At 33.0% G+C, this 19,293-nt stretch overlaps 1 protein-coding gene across 1 annotated transcript in view; it reads right to left on the bottom strand.

Moving 5' to 3' along the window:
• Positions 1-9,383: 9,383 nt before the first annotated feature.
• Positions 9,384-19,293, bottom strand: part of LOC118191042 (monocarboxylate transporter 9-like) — a 49,326-nt gene continuing 39,416 nt past the window's right edge. The window contains exon 7 of the mRNA XM_035361832.2: positions 9,384-11,784. Within this exon, the coding sequence (XP_035217723.1) occupies positions 11,654-11,784 (131 nt within the window). The 3' untranslated portion in view covers positions 9,384-11,653. The remainder of the gene's footprint in view (positions 11,785-19,293) is intronic.

The following is a 19,293-nucleotide window of genomic DNA, read 5'->3' as shown; positions in this document are numbered from 1 at the left end:
AAATTCCTACCCAACAACATCCAAGGCATGCTCTGTAGGGTTAAGGTCAGGAGGTCTGGCTGGCTAATCCGTGCGGCGAATATCTTCACTTTTCAGATGATCGTTGATTAGCTGAGTTCTATGTGGACGAGCGTTGTCGTCCATTAACAGGAACCTAGGACAAACTGCTCCCTGAAAAGTCGTGCATAAGTCTCTAAGATCTTCTCTATGTACTTCATAGCAGCCAAGGAGCCTTTGTCAAACACATGAAAGGGTGCGCGTCCGTCCAACATAATGCTTTCCCAAACCATTACACCTGCACCACCGTTAGAACGTTTCCTTGACGAGGTATGGTATCATGCTCCAGGCGCTCTTTAGATACAGATACGCCATGAATCAGCATCCAGGCTAAATTTCGACTTGTCTGTAAAAAGCAAGGTGCTCCATTGGAGTCTGGTCCAGGGCGCATGTTGTCGGCACAATGATAAACGCTTTTTCTTGTGAGCTGCAGCAAGTGGGACGCTAAAAAGCGGATATTCTGGCATACAGCCTTATCTTACGAAACCTTTGGGCAACTGCAGACAGTGAATATGGGCAGCATACAGCTCATGTAGGAACTGTGGAGATATAGTAGTCATGTGTTGCCGCCCTGAAAGTCCCAAATGATGATCTTCAATCGTCATTGTGGACCTTTTTCGAGTCCACTTCTTCTCCATATGGATCCTGTGTCCCGAAACTGTTCCCACAAATTGCAGACGACAATGGACGTTGCATTGATCTTTGTAGCCACCCGCGCTTGTAAATGGCTTGCCCTCATTTTCCGACAGTTCTCCATCTAATACCGTCATCCGTATGTTCGGGGCTGCTCATTTTCCCTGATATTTTATCAGGGAACATGTCAGCAACGCAGACATGTATTCGATTCTGAATATCTTTACAATTCTTCGGCGGCATAATTAGTACCTTTGGTTCAAAATATTTCTTAAAAACAGACAAAGTTTGCAAATTCTGTTAATTATGCACTCGAGAATATTTCTGCCAGGTGGAACAGGGATGCGATATACGTCCACCGCATATTATGTATAAGAAGTAAAATATTTTGAAACGGAATTCGTTTGGCTCTAAATTTTGAAAACAGCCACAGCTATTTGCTTCGTCTGGAAGCCGTTTTAATTTTCTAAGCGTTTCTTCTGTACTCTAAGCAAAATTTTGGAATTATACATTGAGCACTTTTTAAACCGCAGGAATGAAATTTTAGGAATCTAGATAATGCAAAGTCTCAGAAACTTCTCACTCTTCATAAGTCTCCTATTAAAGACCAGGTAGATTGCCAACTTTTATATGAACTGCAGCATGGTATTTAATTTTGCATTTAAACCAGTCAACATTCAACATCTTTAACCAAACAGACGACATAATATGTTCCAAGAATTCGCCCTTGATTTACAATAACTTGAATTTAAGAACTAAGTCTTGCTTGCCAGAAGTAAGTGAAAAAAATTGAGAATAATTCGGTTGCTGTTTGTAAATATATAAAGGGGAATAAAGAATCTCACACACATACAAAAGGAAAGACTTGTTAGAAGCAGGTAACATTAACGAATTTTCGGGGGGGGGGTTATTTCTGGTCATAATGAATTGTCCAAACTGAAAACAATTACCTCCTGTTATTTTTAATTACAAACATCGTTTATGCGATTTTATGTTTTTGTTCAGATTAACTAATTTAAAGGAAAACTATCCGTTAATTTTATAAAATATGAATGTATGCAGTGCAAGCATGTCAAACACAGTATTTCAAGTAGGCCAAAGAGTGAAGTAGGCCATGATATACTTAATGAGTAAATACACAAAAGATTAATTAATACAACAGTTCTTTTTAAAGAAACAGCAGGAACATAAAATAATGTGGATCGTAGATGGATAGACAACTATTGTTTCTTTCTGGACAGCTAGCATATTTTTACTGTAACCAGTTTTCAGATGTTTAGAGACCTGTTACTCGCACTAGCGATTTTCAGACAAATGAAAATTCACATGAACACCTGTTAACCTGGATCTGGCTGGTATTTGTTTCTTCTCATAAATGAAACAGGTTGATACTGCAGAACACTGAAATCACATAAGATGGAATATTTCAGTTTCTAGGAATCGTGCATGGAAAAATTCCTAAAACTCAGAGACACCTTTCTTCACTGAATTTTTGTGTTAGTGTTGAGTTTTGAGTTTTAGAGTTGAATTTATGATTTATGAAAATTTTTAGAGTTGATTTGAGTTTTAGAGTTGTATTTGTAAACTCGCTGGCATTTTCTCAACATCGGGTTAATAGGAGACAGAAAAGCTCAAATTGGAGAGCTTTCATATCGTGGAACTGTTTTTGCGAATTCAGTCTTCAAGTCTATCGGTAGACGTTTTGCACCAGGCAGACTTCCCTGAACTTGTTTTATACTTAGCATAAGTTAGGAAAGGTGCCAAGACTTCGGTTTTTATCTGGAATTACAATTTTTGTTAATATGTTATTCTCTTAATTAATTATATATTATTATAATTATATATCTTTGTTCTTTTCTGGTGGGGAACTTAAAATCGCAGAAAAATAAATTTGTGGCCACGAGTTTGTCATGCTTGGATATATGTGTATGTGTATAAATTTGTTTATAAATATTACTTAAGTTTATACATTTCTAAATCATTTTGCATAAAATAAAAGCCAGCATGCAATAAGTCTCAGATTGTCAAAATCGGTCCAAGGCGAGACCTATAAAACAATATTCATTGCAAGTTGAGGACTATCCGTGAATTTAAAATCTGTTTAACTTTGATGGTGTTACTGAAGTCAAATTTAACTTTAACTTGAATATGACAGTTAGCTCTGCTATACATAAAATACTCCGATACGTGGTTATCAACTAAAGAATCAGTTTTTTAGAGTTATTTCCGATAAACAAACGTAGGTGTTCCTTCTCAGTAAATACGGTTTTTCTTCTTATTACCCGCTTATACATATTAAGAAACATGACTAACATTTATTAACTACTTGCGACTTGACATTTTATATTTTTTCTTACTTTTAGTTATTTTAATTTGTGAACTTAACGTATTAAAAAAGAACTGGTGCTCCAGTCAAGCTTCTTCAGATTTTACAAAAAAGTATTAAAAAATAAATAAATAAATAAAAAATTAAAATAAATAAATAACGAAAGAAAGAAAGAAACTAACTAAATAATAAATAATATTAATTGCGCTGGTAATTTGTTGCTATTCTCTTTTCCCCACTTTCTGTCTATGGGCGCTGGCATTTTTTGCTTCTACTCGTGCTATCGTTACATCTTGCTTTCACCGCGCAAACTCGCGTTCTTTCTTTCTCTCGTACTAATTGACAACCCTTTCGCCCTCCAAATCAGCCGTCACGTAATCATTTGACCTAAGCTTCCACAATATATTATATATATATATATATATATGTAAGATAACAATGTATGAATCAGAATTATAATATAACTATAAACATTAATTCTTCCTCGCTATTCTAAAATCCTAATAACTTATCTGCATTAAAATGTTACATAAGATAGAAAAGTCTGGAACCTGTGAGAAGGGATGAATTTAGGGGCAGATTACCAAATTTAGAATGTTAATTTTGAGGTCGTCAATTATTTTTTTGAAACAGCTATCATATTTTGCTATATCTTAACATTAATTCTTCCTCGCTATTCTAAAATCGTAATAACTTATCTGCATTGCGTCATTCAAATTAATCATGCGATCTTACGTAACGGTTAATACCAGATGCCTCTTGACGACCAATCACCGAATTGTAAACCAAAACTTTTCTCTTCGCGTGCTTCCATCTTTCATAACTACGCACTTCAGCTTTTGCTCTCTACTGTGCTAAGATGTAATTTCGCTGGCTTGCTTTCTATCCCAACAGTATCAAAAATGTAAATCTTCTGTGGAAAGGCACGACTAGAGTGCCAAGTGATTGTGGCCACAAATATCAATTGGAAATAAAAATGGAATTAAAACTGCCTCGACCACCAAGCTTTTTAAATACTACGCAATCAAAATTCTTCTTCAATATGGATCTAGGCACGCATCGACACTGCTCCGGCTTTTCCTTTCCTTGTGCTTTTATTATGACACACACACACATATATATATATATATATATATATATGTATGTATTTTTTTTTTTTTTTTTTTAGAAATTCATTTCTCAGAAACAGGATGCTGTAAAATCTATTTTGTAAGAAGATGGGCATTTGCTCTGTAATTTTTGAAATTTTTTATCTTTTTAACTAGTGCGTAGTTATAGAAAACTTTATCAACTATGTTATCGGCAGAAATTTTCTTAGAGGATTAAATTTATTTTAAAATATTACACAAAATGCACCTTCTATGTTCTTGATTATCTATGCTAATTAATATACGGGTATTAGGGAAATATGAAAATGGTTTTGTAAAATAGTAATTTAAAAATACTATAATGTTTAATATAATATTATAATGTTTAATTAAAATAATAATAAAATTTACACAGATTTTTCACTTTTTCTCCCTTAAAAAATTCGCAATTTTTCACTTTTCAGAACTGTGCTAATAATTTTCCAGAAAGCATGGCAAATGCTTCACAAAATTCATAAAATTCGAGCTCAATTACATTCATCTATATTCAGTCTAACAGTCTGTCTAAATCTTCCTGAGTTATTGCAAGATCATCTTCCTTTCCCGTTCGTACTCCTGCACTGACTCCTCTTGAGTTACTACTATATCATCTAAGTTTTCGCCTAATAAAATCCAATAACCATCTTTATTCTCCTTTTTTCTCCACCCACACTTCTGTACTTCCTCATTTACATTTTGAAGCTCTTGGAAACCAGATAAAATTTCGACGAAGTTCGATGCGGTTATAGCTTCACTTATAGAATATTTCTGTTTTACAGTACTAGGTATCAATTTTTTCCAGCTGTGAATCTTTTAGGTACTATACCTCATTGCTGATTTTTTTCAAAAGACTCACGCTTTTGTGTTTCCTCCATTTATATTTTGAATCTCTTTACAACAAGAAACAACTTTAGCAAGTTCGACGTGGTTACATCATCACTGATAGATTATTTTTGCTTCAGGACATATGCCTCAGGTTTTTACAGTTGTGAATTAACATTAAATCTTTTAGGTACTAAATCTTCCTGCCATTTTTTTCAAATGAATCAAAAAGCTCTGTATTTTCCTCAAGTGCCCATGTTTTGGAGCATATAATACGTTTACGAATATTCAGAAATTCAATGTATCACAAATATTTAGACTTGAAAGCTGACAAAAAGGCTTTTGATGTAATATTATTAATAAAGTTTTGTTTCAGCCTTGTAATTTGTTTTATATAAAAAAAAATATCGTCTTCTTATATAACAGAAATTATGTAGGGTTGTCTGCTTAACGGATTCTTATATAACAGAAATTATGTAGGGTTGTCTGCTTAACGGAAAAGATGCCTTCGTTGAAAACTTTTTAAAGGAAATTAGGTCTTATTTATATTATACATGAGCAAAGCCACTAAAATACCCATTGAAATCAGCCTCATCTCTTGGATTTGAACCCTGGAGGTTAGAAGCCTTACTTATTTAACAACTGCTATGCCAGAGACTGGAGCAAATATTGTGAATTTCGACCATCAGCTGTATTGATTACTATAATTTAGAATGCATCATTTAAAAATTAATATGACCCAGAATAATCTGCCTAATATGTCATTGCTTCGAAAAATAAACACATATTCACATTTACTATTTATCCTAGACTCTGAAAGAGAGATTTAATTTCAGCGCTTTTATGCTTTATTTTGATGTAAGCAGCAATAACACTTGTATTAAAAAAGCCTATTATTATTGTATAAAAAAGTATACTATTTTTTTTGAAAAGCAAAATATCAAAATTACAATAAGATCATTGGTGATTGATAAAAATATTATTTCTATTCAAACAGTGAAACGATGTGCTTAACCACATCTTTGGAGTATTATAAAAAGTGTTTTTTAAATTTCAAAGAACTTAAGAACCTATCATATTTATTAGAATATTTACTACACTGACAGAATACGGTTTAGACCAGAATCAAACTGCAGCTAAGTATTTATTTCTAATATGATAATTTTAGAGGGTTAGCAAATTTTTATTGAATAGGAAAGCTGAATAATAAAAGTGGAAAATTCATCTATAATTAAAAATGATGGCTGCATATAAAGGAAACGGACAATGTTTGAAATGTCCCTTCTAATACTAAATTTAATTTTGGCTAAAGAATTGTCGCATTATTTCTAATTTAAGTCTCAAAAGGATTAAAAAAAAAAAAAAAAAAAAAAAAAAAACACTAAAAAAATAATCTCTTTTGAATTTAAGCCTAATACGATTATAAAATTGGGAAATTGCAAAAATAATAAGAAATGAAAAAGATTTAATTTTAGAACTGAAGAATAAGAAACATTTTTTTACTTCCTAAAGTAGGTTGTAATGTAAATCTAATAAATTATGTAATTTATTTAAAAACTTCTTCAATACAAGATGTTAAAATGTGTGCTTTGAAGTTTTAGCTGCACACTAATTTTACGTATTGAAAATATAAACAGATAATGCGGCTTGAATTCGAAGTAATACGGTAAGTTAAAAATTCCATTCTTGCTGAATTAAGAGAGATTTAATTCTTATTTTTTTTAAAGGCTAAAATATAACAGTGATATAAATTTGATTTTCAGCATGTATTATGAATATCTAAATTGCACATGATATAGTAAATATTTCCAAAAATTTAATTCCAAGAAGTGAACTTCTATTCGTATTGTAATTTTAACTTGAATTCGTATTGTTATTTTAACTAATTGAATTTGCTTTGTACTTTCCATGAATCAACATCAAGATGGATGTGTACCAGGTATATTTATCTGATCGCACATCAGTGAATTTTTTTTAACAGCAGAATCTTTGAAATATAGACAAGACACTTTTAAAGATTCGTATGATTTTTTGACACAGTATCATTAGCTTCTTTTCACCGCCAATAGATGGCAATACTTGCATATAAGCCTCTTAATTTTAAATACTTCATTGCAATACCAAGAGATGGCGTTACCTATTCCGACAGGCTTTTAAAATATAGCGAAACTCCAGTTACTACGATTCTAGTTATCCGAACTACTTTAAATGTGATTTTAATTTACTGATATTTTTTAATTTTTCCATTAATTTAAGTGATACAAAGAGATAGAATGTCCAGGTCATTGATAAATAATTCGTACTTAATGAAGACAGGAGGATTTTCAGTAATATGGCTTTTCACATGTTTTGGAAAATAGATAATGTATAAATATAAATAGAAAAGTTACGCACCACGTACGATTACTGTTCTTTGTTTACTCTGCGAGTCATTGCTTAACATGTTTTCTTTTCTAAAAATAGATTAAAGGTGCATGCATCCAACTCTTTTAGTACGCAGAAGTAGGCTATGAATTTTATTTTACACAAATAAGAAACTAATTTCTTTAATTTTAGTCTTTTAAAAATAAAGCAAGATCTCAGACTGTCCTTTCACCATCGACAGCGAATAGCTGATATATTTTGCACCTGTAATCGATTACGAAGTCTCGTCTTCATTTACGTTTTATGCGGGACATAATCAATTGTTTCCATTTTTCGAATTAATTCATCGTGAGAACTTTATAAAAGTTTTAATAAACCGAAACTGGTTCATATTGCTGATACATGATCAAAAGTATTGATATGCTTAGTTCAGTTTGCTTGTTAATGAAAAACAGGAATTGTGCATGCAATGAGTGTAAAAAATAATGAAAGTTTATATATGTCTGTATTGTTGTCTAAGTAGAAATAATGCAATGTTATAAAATAGATATTATAATCTAGTGATTGTATATGTACGATTTAAATTAATAATTACATATGGTAGAGTACATGAGGAAAAGAATCATTGAATTTTATTTATTTGAAAACTTTGCAATCGATAAACAACGGTCACTTGCTTATCGATGATATAAGTCTGTCTGTCGATGGTGATCTGTGATATCTGATAAAGCGGCGACCGATTGGGCAACATTCGTCGCTGTGTCCCGGACTTGTTGCCATTCAGTAAACATTCACTTCTTAGTAAATAATCCTTAGTTATACATCTGGAAGCGGCATATGTTGGGACGTTTGGTTCTATTGCTCCAATAATTTTTTTGTTGCTTGATATCAGCGCTCGTGTTCCTGTATTCTTGTACAGGCGGGAGTACTGTAAGTTTCCCTCGAGAGTTACTTAGTTTTGCACATTTTTTCAGTCTATCAATGACTATAATTAGGGCAGCATTAATTTAATCACTGAGCGAATTTTCTCGAATTTTAGAGGTTTCATATAAGATTTAGCGAATATGAAATTTTTCTGCTAGTACCGTATAAATTCTCTAGTTTCGAATCTTTTATGTTGTTTTTAATTTCTATCACAATTGTTAGATTATATTTGAATTAAAATCATTTATACTATTTTTATTTAGAAATTCCACAAAAATACTTTATAAAGTAATCCTATTCCAAAATCTGAGTTGGAAGATCGAATTTCTAATTACCCTATTCCTAGATTTCTATAACATGAAAGATATTTGTTTTCCTAAAATGTATAAAACCGACCTCTATCACCTGCCATTGTAGACGAACAATTTCCTTGTCGAACTACCCTTTCTTAAAAATGTGCTACTTAAGGAGCACGCTTTTGTTATTTAAGTTCTGCAGTATACTCAAAAGGTGATACATCTAAAATTCTTTAGGTGATTTAACCTCGCTGTGCATTTGCTAAGTTCGAAACTCAGTTAAAATAGAAATCCAGATTTTTCTTTCCCAAACAAATCATTTTGTGGTCTACATTGAGTTCTCTAAAAATTGTTCTGATTATGGGGAAGTTCTTGCTTCATTGAGCTAAATATCAGTGTTATATCCGGACAATTGTTCAACGTTTCAGACATTTCGTGTTGTGCGAAATTATGTTGTCGAGCTGAAGATGCTGTGAAGGTATAAACAATAAAATATATCTGGAATTAACCAAAATTGTCCTACGAAAGTTAATAAGCACTTTGCATCAGCATTTAAATAAACCTTCTCAAACCCTTCAGAATGCTGGCGTCTTCAACGACAGTATTCACACAGACAACCGCGACTGAGTGCAACATACGATATTTGCATAGTGCCATGAGCATTTTCAGTGATTTTTAGCCACTCAAATTCAACTGCGCTTATAAGCGGACGGAACACGGAATTTTCTCGTAAGAAAATTGCTAATTTGCATTCCGTGTTTAAAGTTTGGCAGCGAGTATATATATATATATATATCTGTGATAAACGTTTGCGAAAATAATGGGCATATTGAATAATAATGAACGAAATTATATTCTGTAACATAATTACACAATATTCATAAATAAATAAATATGCATTTATTACAAACTTAGATATTATTTCGCTATAGTATATATACGCCTCACCGGCAAAGTATGAAATCCGGCGTTCTATAGAATACGTAGAATGCCGAAAACTGGCTGGCAATGTATTAAACGATTAAATACTCGTACTTCACACATTGCCTAGGAATTATGTAAAATGCAAAATGAAACAACGGCAAAATATGAAATAATTCGAGCAATATATTGGAAGTTGTAATGAGTGTGACAGAGGATAGTTCCTACCGACTTGGAATTTTTCAAGTAATTAAAAAAAAAAAAAAAAAAAAAAAAAAAAAAAAAAAACTATATACGAGATAACAGTTCGTTTTATGTTCTAAGACCTTGCTTAGAATTGAAGATATTTCTGGCCACGAAATTCTTCCCTGGTCAGTTGCAGTTGCTCAATCCAATGGAAGTAGCCAAAAATTCGTCAAGTGTATATGTTAAACATAGTGCCGAAGTATGAAATGTCTTTGTGCGAAAAAAGCAGTGAAGTGACTACAAAATGTCACTCAAGCCTACCCTGTTGCAAGAAATAGGTTAATTTTAAATTCTTATTTTTTATACGAAAATTTTGTATTCTTTAATAAGAAAGGCATAATTTTTGTTTCGCGCAACTTTTTTCTTTATTTTGAATAGAAATTTTTAATCGTCCTTTTTTATTATTTTTTCAAAATGACATTTGTATTTTTGAGGAATGAATGCCTTTTAGGTAACGGCCTTATCATTACCTTTTTTTTCATACTTTGTCTGGAGAACATTTGTCATTCTTTAGAATGGCTAGGTAAAGTATACAACAATTTTCATATTTTCTGCTTTCCCTAAAAACTCTAGGCATTCTATAGAATGCCTGTTTTTCATACTTTGCCCGTAACATATGCATTATTGTATTACAATTTAAAACAAAATTAGTGAAAATATGCATACAATTGCAACATATATAAATAACTATAAATATTATTCTATCGAGTTATGGTTACAGTGAACCGATTACGATTCAGAAATTCTGTTTCAGTTACTAGATCTTAAATTTCCTATAAGACCTTTTTAGTAGATATAACACATTATTCAGTATTTTTACAAAGGAATTTACGATTATAAACAAAGAGTTCATTAATTAATGCTCTTATAATACATGATCATCATTCAGTAATTGCTCCCACTGCATGTTTTTCATAAATGGAACTCATTTTTAATACAAGTATTTCCAATATAGTCTCTTCTAACTTTTGCTGGTGTTGAACATTTCCGTTCTATCTGCTTTTAAGTTTTTCTACCACAAATGCTTTTATCATAAAAACATCGCAAGCTAGAAATTTACCTGTGTCTTGTAAGAATTTAGTTCAAAGGTTTTTTACACTTCAAGATTTAAAATTTTCCTTAGGCAAAAATCTTTTGCATTTGTTTTCGTGAGATTATTTTCTTACCGATATTGCCAAATTTTGCATAATTTCATTGCTTTAAAGTGTTTTGGTAAATTCTATGGAAGTTAGAGTCTTAGAGCTTTTCTTCAAAGTGGCTCCTTTAACTGCAGCATTAGCCATTTCGTTACCCAAAATACTCGGATAATTTTTTACCCAGAAAATCTGAATTTTTAACTGAGAGTATTCAATATTTCAGCTCTGCTAAAGTTCTATAAGAATGAAATTTATATGAAGCCATTTGTTTTGAAAATGCTTTTAAAATCGGTGTGTATACAGAAAGTTATTTTATAATTAAATGTACTTAGTAAAAAACAGACCAAATAGCAGCTGTTCTAAATGCTATAAGTTCCGCTTTGAAAAGTGCAGCTTAATCATTTAGTTTAATAGTTTCTTCAAAAACTGGGTTCCTATAAAAATATTCATCCACTATGCATCTGGAAATATTTTAACTCCTGTACCAAACGGGAGTTGTTTTAGCCCATTTTAATGACTTAACATAAACGTCCGAAAAATAGAAAAAATCTGGTAATTTCCAATGAAAACATAAGAAATTCTTGGAAATCGCCATTCTGAAAAGAAGACATTATAGCAATCTCACAGAAAATGTTGTACCGTACTATTAACTGACTAAAATACGTTTGGTGTGTGACACTCGATGAAGACTTTGACCTTGGTTTTCAGGAATTTCTTTGCCAGAACGCAGATTGCATTTGAAATATGTTTTTTTTTTTTTTTTTTTATATGAACTTTCTTCATTTCTTTTACTATCTTTCGTTATCCTTCCTCTCGAAGGTGGGCTCTCGAGAAAATGGGTTCTAGAAGCCAGAGGGGACTTGATGCTACCGTTGACAGTCCAATAATGTAAAATAATCCGTCGTAGGAACCTATGTTGTCCCTGTAGTAACCTGTAAAATAAATTATGAATAGTTACAATGCAATAGTTGGTTAATGAAATCAGTAATGATTGGGTAAAGAAGTCTAAGGTCGGCTTTACTGTTTATGGGCAGTGAATCAAATACTTTTCAGCACACTTTTTCTACAAACACAAAATATCAAATTCACGATAGAAGATTTCATAGAAGTTGGTTCGGTAGTAGAGACATTAGGTATTTTTGAAAGCAGGAGAGATGAAAAATGAGCAACGCCTTCGGCGGGACTCGAACCACGGGCCTCTCGAATTCGCGTCTAGCGTGTTATGTGAAATCCCAAATGGCACCAATATGTTATAGAAAAAAAAAATCATGATACCAATAATTGTTATAGAAAAATCAATATGGTTTCTTACTCTGTTGACATAACACTTAAAATTTTTTAACATAAATATATTAATATCAATAAGCCCTGTACATTTGCGTTGTGTTTTCGGATTAACCCTGAAATCAACTTGAGAATGAGAAGGGTGAAAATCATGAGCACACACACAAAAATTTAACCTTTGTGAATGATCTAGAAAAACTTATTTATTTAACTATTAATGCCAATTATAAATATATATATATATATCCATTAGTTAAAAAAAATATCAAAGTATATTCAACAAAATTTGAACTATTGTTTTACACATTTTACATCCTTGTAATTACTATTAAATTTAATATTGCAAATCTGGTAAAACATACCAAAATAAACTATAAATTTAAGAAACACTATGACCCCTCCTCTGGATACAGGAGTGACAGGACTTAATGTAATTGTGCACCTGTTTATGCATACCCTTCCAGAAAAAAGACTTTTGAACTCTATGAAGTGTCCTGTGATAGCCTGAGTGTGCAGCAGTAAGAGAATCATGATGCTCCTGCAAAATTCTTAATACTAGTGTTTTAGGAACAACTAGTCTATCTTGTTCCTGCCAACGTGACTTGGGTTTCTTGTATTTGCAATACAAAACATCTTCCTTTACAAAAAATATCTGAGAATTAGGTGTAGGAGACTTATTATTCTTAAGATCAGTTACAATCTGTTGGCAAGAAGGATCAGAAGCCTGTTCTTTTTTGAATAAATCTAACAATTCAGGCGTAATGGAAGTTTGAATTAACTGTGTAACATTTACTGCTCTAGATAAATAGTCTGCTGTTAAATTTAATCTACCTGGTTTGTGAACAATCTTATAATCAAACTGGGATAAACCCATAATCCAACGTGCAATTCGAGAAGTGGGATCTTTAAGTTTTAAAACATGAGATAATGAAGCTTGATCAGAATATACAGTAAATGGTTTACCAAGAAGATATTGTCTAAAATGTGCTGTGGCCCAAACAACTGCCAAAATTTCCCTCTCTACAGTACTGTAACGTGTTTCAGGACCTTTTAATTTTCTACTAGCATAACAAATTGGATGTTGGAAACCGTTAGAATCTTCTTGACACAAGACAGCACCCAATGCATAATTAGAAGCATCTGTACACAAGGAAAAAGGTTTAAGAAAATTAGGTAAAGCCAAAATGGGTTCATTCAGAAGTTCAGCTTTTAGAATATCAAAAGCATGCTGAGCTTCATGTGACCAATAAAATGGAACTTTATCTTTAGTGAGCTGAGTTAAAGGAAGTGCCTTTTGGGCAAAATTTGGAATGAACCTTCTGTAAAAGCCAATAAGGCCTAAAAATCGCCTAACTTCTTTCCTATTTTTAGGTGCAATAAAACTCCGAATGGTCTTTAAATTTTTATCATCAGGCTGTATAATACCCTTGGTAACTTTATATCCCAAATACGTAATTTGTTCTTTCAGAAAATGACATTTAGAAGGTTTAAGTTTTAAATTATGCTGTTTTAGTCTATCAAAAACTAACTTCAATTTTTCCAAAGGTTCATCAAAAGTTTTAGAAGCAATGACAATATCATCAATGTAAATCCCTATTTTTAATGGTGAAAGATTGGCCAAAACTATAGACATCAACCTTTGAAAGGAACTAGGAGCATTTCGCATGCCAAAAGGTGTTCGTAACCACTCATAGTGCCCAGAAGGAGTCGAGAAACCACTTTTGAAGGTGTCATCAGGATGAATTTTCATCTGGAAAAACCCTGAAGTTAAATCAAGTGTGGAAAAATAATTCGAATCTCCTAACTGTTCTATCAATTCAATCATGGAAGGCAGAGGAAAACTGTCTTCTATCGTTTTCTCATTCAACTTGCGGAAGTCAGTGACTAAACGGTAGGTGTTATCCGCTTTCTTAACAAATAAAACAGGAGCACTGTAAGGGCTGTCACTTTCTTGAATGATGTTGGCTTCAAGCAGCTCTGCGACCTGTCTATCTAATTCATCCCTGAGATGGTAAGGTACTTTGTAAGGCTTTTGCCTAACAGGAATATTATCACGCAAGTTGATGTGTAAGATGGTGTCACACCCTGTTAACTCAGTGACTGAGGCAGCAAAGATGTTACTATACTGATTGAGAAGGTGTGATAAATGTTGTTGTTGCTGCTCAGGTAAATGTGTAAGATCAAATTCACCACCCCAAGACTCGAAATCCTCCCCTGTTTCCATGGTGGTGTTGTTTACAAGTTCAGAGTTATGTGTGATGACATTCACAGGTTGGGCACTGGCCAATTTCATTCCTTTATTGAGATGTAGTGTATTCGGTGAAAAATTTGCAATTTTGACATAAAATTCGTTAGATGAAGAAGTCTGATTAACTGACCTGGCTATGGAAAATTGACTTTGAGCATGTTCTATTAAAGGTTCAATTAAGACAGTATCAGTTCAATTATAACCTTGTGATAATAAACTCTGCACCTGTGTTTGGAGAGAGCCCATCATTTTTGTAAGCTGAGCTATATTTTCCTGCTGCATCTTAATAGCTGTAGTGAGTTCTGAGTTGGTTACTGATGGCGGTGTAACTGCCTTCTCAACTGCTGGCTTAGCAGCATTCACTGCTCTAACCTCAGCTGTTGCAAAATCACTACTAGCATGGCTCTTAGCCCACATGTCTTCCTCAATAATTGCATGCTGTTTAGCAGATGCAAAAGTTTTGTGATTCTGTGGCAGCAACAAGCGTCGCAAATGCAACTGCAATCCTTCGATAAACACTGACAGAAGTAAATCCTGTCTCTGTGCTTCTGCTGCAGGATCACTGCTTCTTTCCACTGGTACAGTTTTGTACGAAAGAGCCTCTATACGTGCTGCAAATTGTTGCACTGACTCGTGTGGTTTCTGAAAAGCCTGAATAAGAGCACGGATGTTAGAGTGCAAATTGTGCACTGAACTGAACCTCTCTTTCAACGCTTTCACAACATAGTCAAGACTGGCTTCTTTCTTTAACCTAGGATTATTCCTAATTAATTCTGCCGCCTCTACTGCCACCTTGACTCTGATCACTGTTAACTTATCTTCGTCAGACCAACCCACATGAGTGGCAATGAGATCAATCCTATCTAAGAAGTCATTCAGACTAATTCCCTTGTCTGCACCTGAGAACAGAGGAACAGAATCCAGAGGATCAGAACCAAAAACTGATAGAGCCATTACTTCTTGACTCTCCTCCCAGTCTATTGCACTATTACTAGCCGCTCTGGCTGCTCGTTTTGACACTTTCTTTGGCATTTCAAACTGCGATCAGCAATTTCCAGCACATAAATAGGGATGTATCCCAATGTGTGATCAACACGCATGCCTTTTAACCTTATGTGCAAACATACAGTTGCAAAAGTGTGAAACAGTAATCCTCAAAATCAATATGTAAATATGCAATACAAAATTTTGCACAAAACAAAATACTTAACTAAACAGGTACTGCGTGAAAATGTTTGTGTTGGATACAATAGTTTTAAAGTCCAAATGTGTATCAGTAGTACATATCTGGTATGCAACCTCAAACAATAAGTGTAAAATAAGCACAGTAATACGACCACTGTATAGGCCTGTCACTGTAACTAACTAACGAGTAGGGTTTCAGTAAAAAGCCTAGACATGTGGAAGAAAACTTTCACATAAATATGCAATAGTGCACATGACAATCACCAGTCTCAAGTCAAAATTAAGTTCCACTATAAGCACAAGCCAAAAGTGATGCGAAAATAAACAGCACAACAAAATTGTTAAGTGCTAAAAATTTGGTTCGAAAGTTCACAGCACCAATAATGTTATGTGAAATCCCAAATGGCACCAATATGTTATAGAAAAAAAAAATCATGATACCAATAATTGTTATAGAAAAATCAATATGGTTTCCTACTCTGTTGACATAACACTTAAAATTTTTTAACATAAATATATTAATATCAATAAGCCCTGTACATTTGCGTTGTGTTTTCGGATTAACCCTGAAATCAACTTGAGAATGAGAAGGGAGAAAATCATGAGCACACACACAAAAATTTAACCTTTGTGAATGATCTAGAAAAACTTATTTATTTAACTATTAATGCCAATTATAAATATATATATATATATCCATTAGTTAAAAAAAATATCAAAGTATATTCAACAAAATTTGAACTATTGTTTTACACATTTTACATCCTTGTAATTACTATTAAATTTAATATTGCAAATCTGGTAAAACATACCAAAATAAACTATAAATTTAAGAAACACTACCCTCCCTGGGGAAAAAATAATAAAAAAAATTTAACAAGCTACACTTTCTACTTCACACAGAATTCATCAATACAACAAAAATATTGCTTAATATTGCACTCAATATAATCATTTAAATACTATTATTGCACATAACAATTTTATTTATTTAATTTTTTTTCTTAGATTAATTAAATATGGTTTTAACCGGATAAGATAAGTATTGACACATTTACTATTCTACAAACAAGTTCGTCCTGAGAAACAAGAAAGCTCTAATACAAGCACTATTTCAAATCATCCTCACCAATGAGTAATTCAAAAAAAAAAAAAAAAAAAAAAAAAAATATTAAGGTAAACAATTTCCTGAAGAACTTAATTTTCTTAACCATTAAGTTAAGTTACAATAATTTTAATAAGGTTATAAATCTTTATTCCATTTAATGCTTTTACTTGATTGATACACCAAAGAAAAATGATTTCTATAGAGTTAGGATAAAGTTATCAACTACAAAAAAAAATTTTAGGGTTCAATAAATTAACAAATTAAGTTAATTCAATCATTTTAACTGCAGAAATCTATAATATTTAACTAACCAAGAATTAACCAAAAAGAAAAGGGAACTTATCTGATAAGGATCATCAAACAAAAGAAATCCATCGAAGCTCATGAGGAATGCTGGCAGCCTGTTGAATGGAAAAAAAAAAAAAATGTTCGTCGAACAGTTTGGATTCAATTACTGTAGCCTAGAAGTTCTAGTAGATTTTAGGATGAACAATTGAGGTTCCATTACGGCAAGATAAGTGAAATACAGTGCTGGCGGCCTGTTGAATGGAAAAAGAAGTTCGTAGAACAGTTTGATTCCTTACGGTAGCCTTGAAGTTCTAGTAGAATTTAGGATGAGCAAATGAGGTTTCCAAAAGCAACGTGTTTAATTTATTCATTATGGTAGCCTTGAAGTTCTAGTAGAATTTAGGATGAGCAAATGAGGTTTCCAAAAACAACGGTTTTTAATTAACGCTCTGGTCTCGGGTGAAGCGAAAAATCAATGGTGCGCATCATTTTTCTAGAAATTTACTTCGGTATATTTTCCTTGAGATACACAAACACCCGCAACAAAAACTGATAAAGAATTTCGATTTGTTTTTTTTTTAAAGACATAGATGCCCATACCTACGGCCCGCGCTCACAGCGCTTAGCCAAGAGGCCCGTAGGCCTAACGGGGAGAAGCTCCATTTTCTTCGTCGGAGTCAGCTGTCGCCTCCGGCCAATTCAAAGGGCAACAGAAGTAAAGTGCAAAAAGTGTCAAAAGTGTGCTCGTCCCCTAAAACAACCCGTTAAAAGGGAGAGCGCCGGACTGCCAAGTTGGCGCAACCCATTTTTTCGCCGAAAGTTGAAATAGTTGCAACCACAGCATACCCTCATGTTATCAAACTCGCCAAAACCACTATTTTGAAACCTCAACGGAAAATCCAAGTCGCCAAACCCTCGCCAAATAACTGCCACCTGCGACCGGGGGAGATTAGGAATTTCAACAACCCTGCAAGGGTCCCAACGAAAGAACGCTGAAAACTCGCAAAAAGTGACTTTTCAACCGGAAAGAAGGCATTTCATCCCCCTTTAACTAAATCACAAGCGAAACGAAGAAAATCTACTAATTAAAGCTCATAACTGAAATGCAATTAAAGTTAGAAAAATGAAAGTTATGCCAAATTAAAGAGCTAATTTTTCTGCAACTAATGATATTAAATACTAAGAAATCAAATTAATTTTTGACATGAAAAACTGAGTTTATTACGCAGAAACAAAAATACTTATCCATTGTCTGCATGTACAAGATTGAAGACGCAGTTCGTGTAAACTCGGAAAGCCAAAATATATTACACTAGAATTAATAGGCCCAAAAAGAATATAACCAAACTTGTGTAGCTCAAATTTTGAATAATTAAAACTTTAAAATTTTGATTTTTATTAATCACTTAATTAAATTAAATTCGCTACACAACATCCCTCCGATGATCGTGAAAAAATTTTTTTGGCGAAGCCAAAAAAATTTTAGGACCACAGACAATGGAAAAGTTTTACATAAGTTACTAAATACGAAGAGAAAAAAAAAATACATAATGGTACCACATGTTAATCACAAAGAAGGACACATATACCTATTTATAATTAATCCTACCATAAATCATGGTTAGCAAATATAAATCCTACCAAAACAATGGTTAGCAAATCCAATCCTACCATAATTGTATGGTTAGCAAATCCAAATCCTACCATAATTGTATGGTTAGCAAATCCAATCCTACCATAATTGTATGGTTAGCAAATCCATTAGTGAACCGAGTAAGAGGGTCAAGAAGTGTCCCTGGCACACTACAAGCATACATCAAAACAAAATAAAAATGTTGTCAAACAACACGTGACACACCCTAAAATAAAATGTGAAAAGTAAAATGTAAAATCACGAAACCCCCCCAAAGGCAAATCAAGTGAAAAGTGTGTAAAACAAAATATATGTAAATAAACAAACACCACTGAGTATACGAGTGTTTAAAGCAAAACAATTCAAGAGCTACTGGCGCTTGACACAAAATGTAAACAAACTAGTTCTTGCAATCACCCATTGAAGTGACAATATCAACTCAAAAGTACACTTAAGGAAAAAGTGTACCGTATAAATCCTAAGTTTCCCTAACACACAGAATTTCACTTCCTTAAGAACTGACACCCCACCAATACGAGAGGGCAAATGAGTAAACACCGCGACTGTACAGCGCCGACTAAACTACTAATAAATTCTTGGCATAAGAAAACTAAAAACGAGTTACACTAAGAAGAACAGAAGGCAATCACCACGAAGTGTTGGCTGGAAAACTATCTAGTCGAAAATTCTAACCG

The sequence above is a fragment of the Stegodyphus dumicola genome, chromosome 1 (genome assembly GCF_044657685.1).
Source record: "Stegodyphus dumicola isolate Sdum_Otavi_A_Nest chromosome 1, ASM4465768v1".
NCBI classification, from domain to species: Eukaryota; Metazoa; Arthropoda; class Arachnida; order Araneae; family Eresidae; genus Stegodyphus; species Stegodyphus dumicola.
The sequence above is the reverse complement of the archived record's forward strand: the minus strand, read 5'-3'. Positions and strand labels throughout refer to the sequence as shown.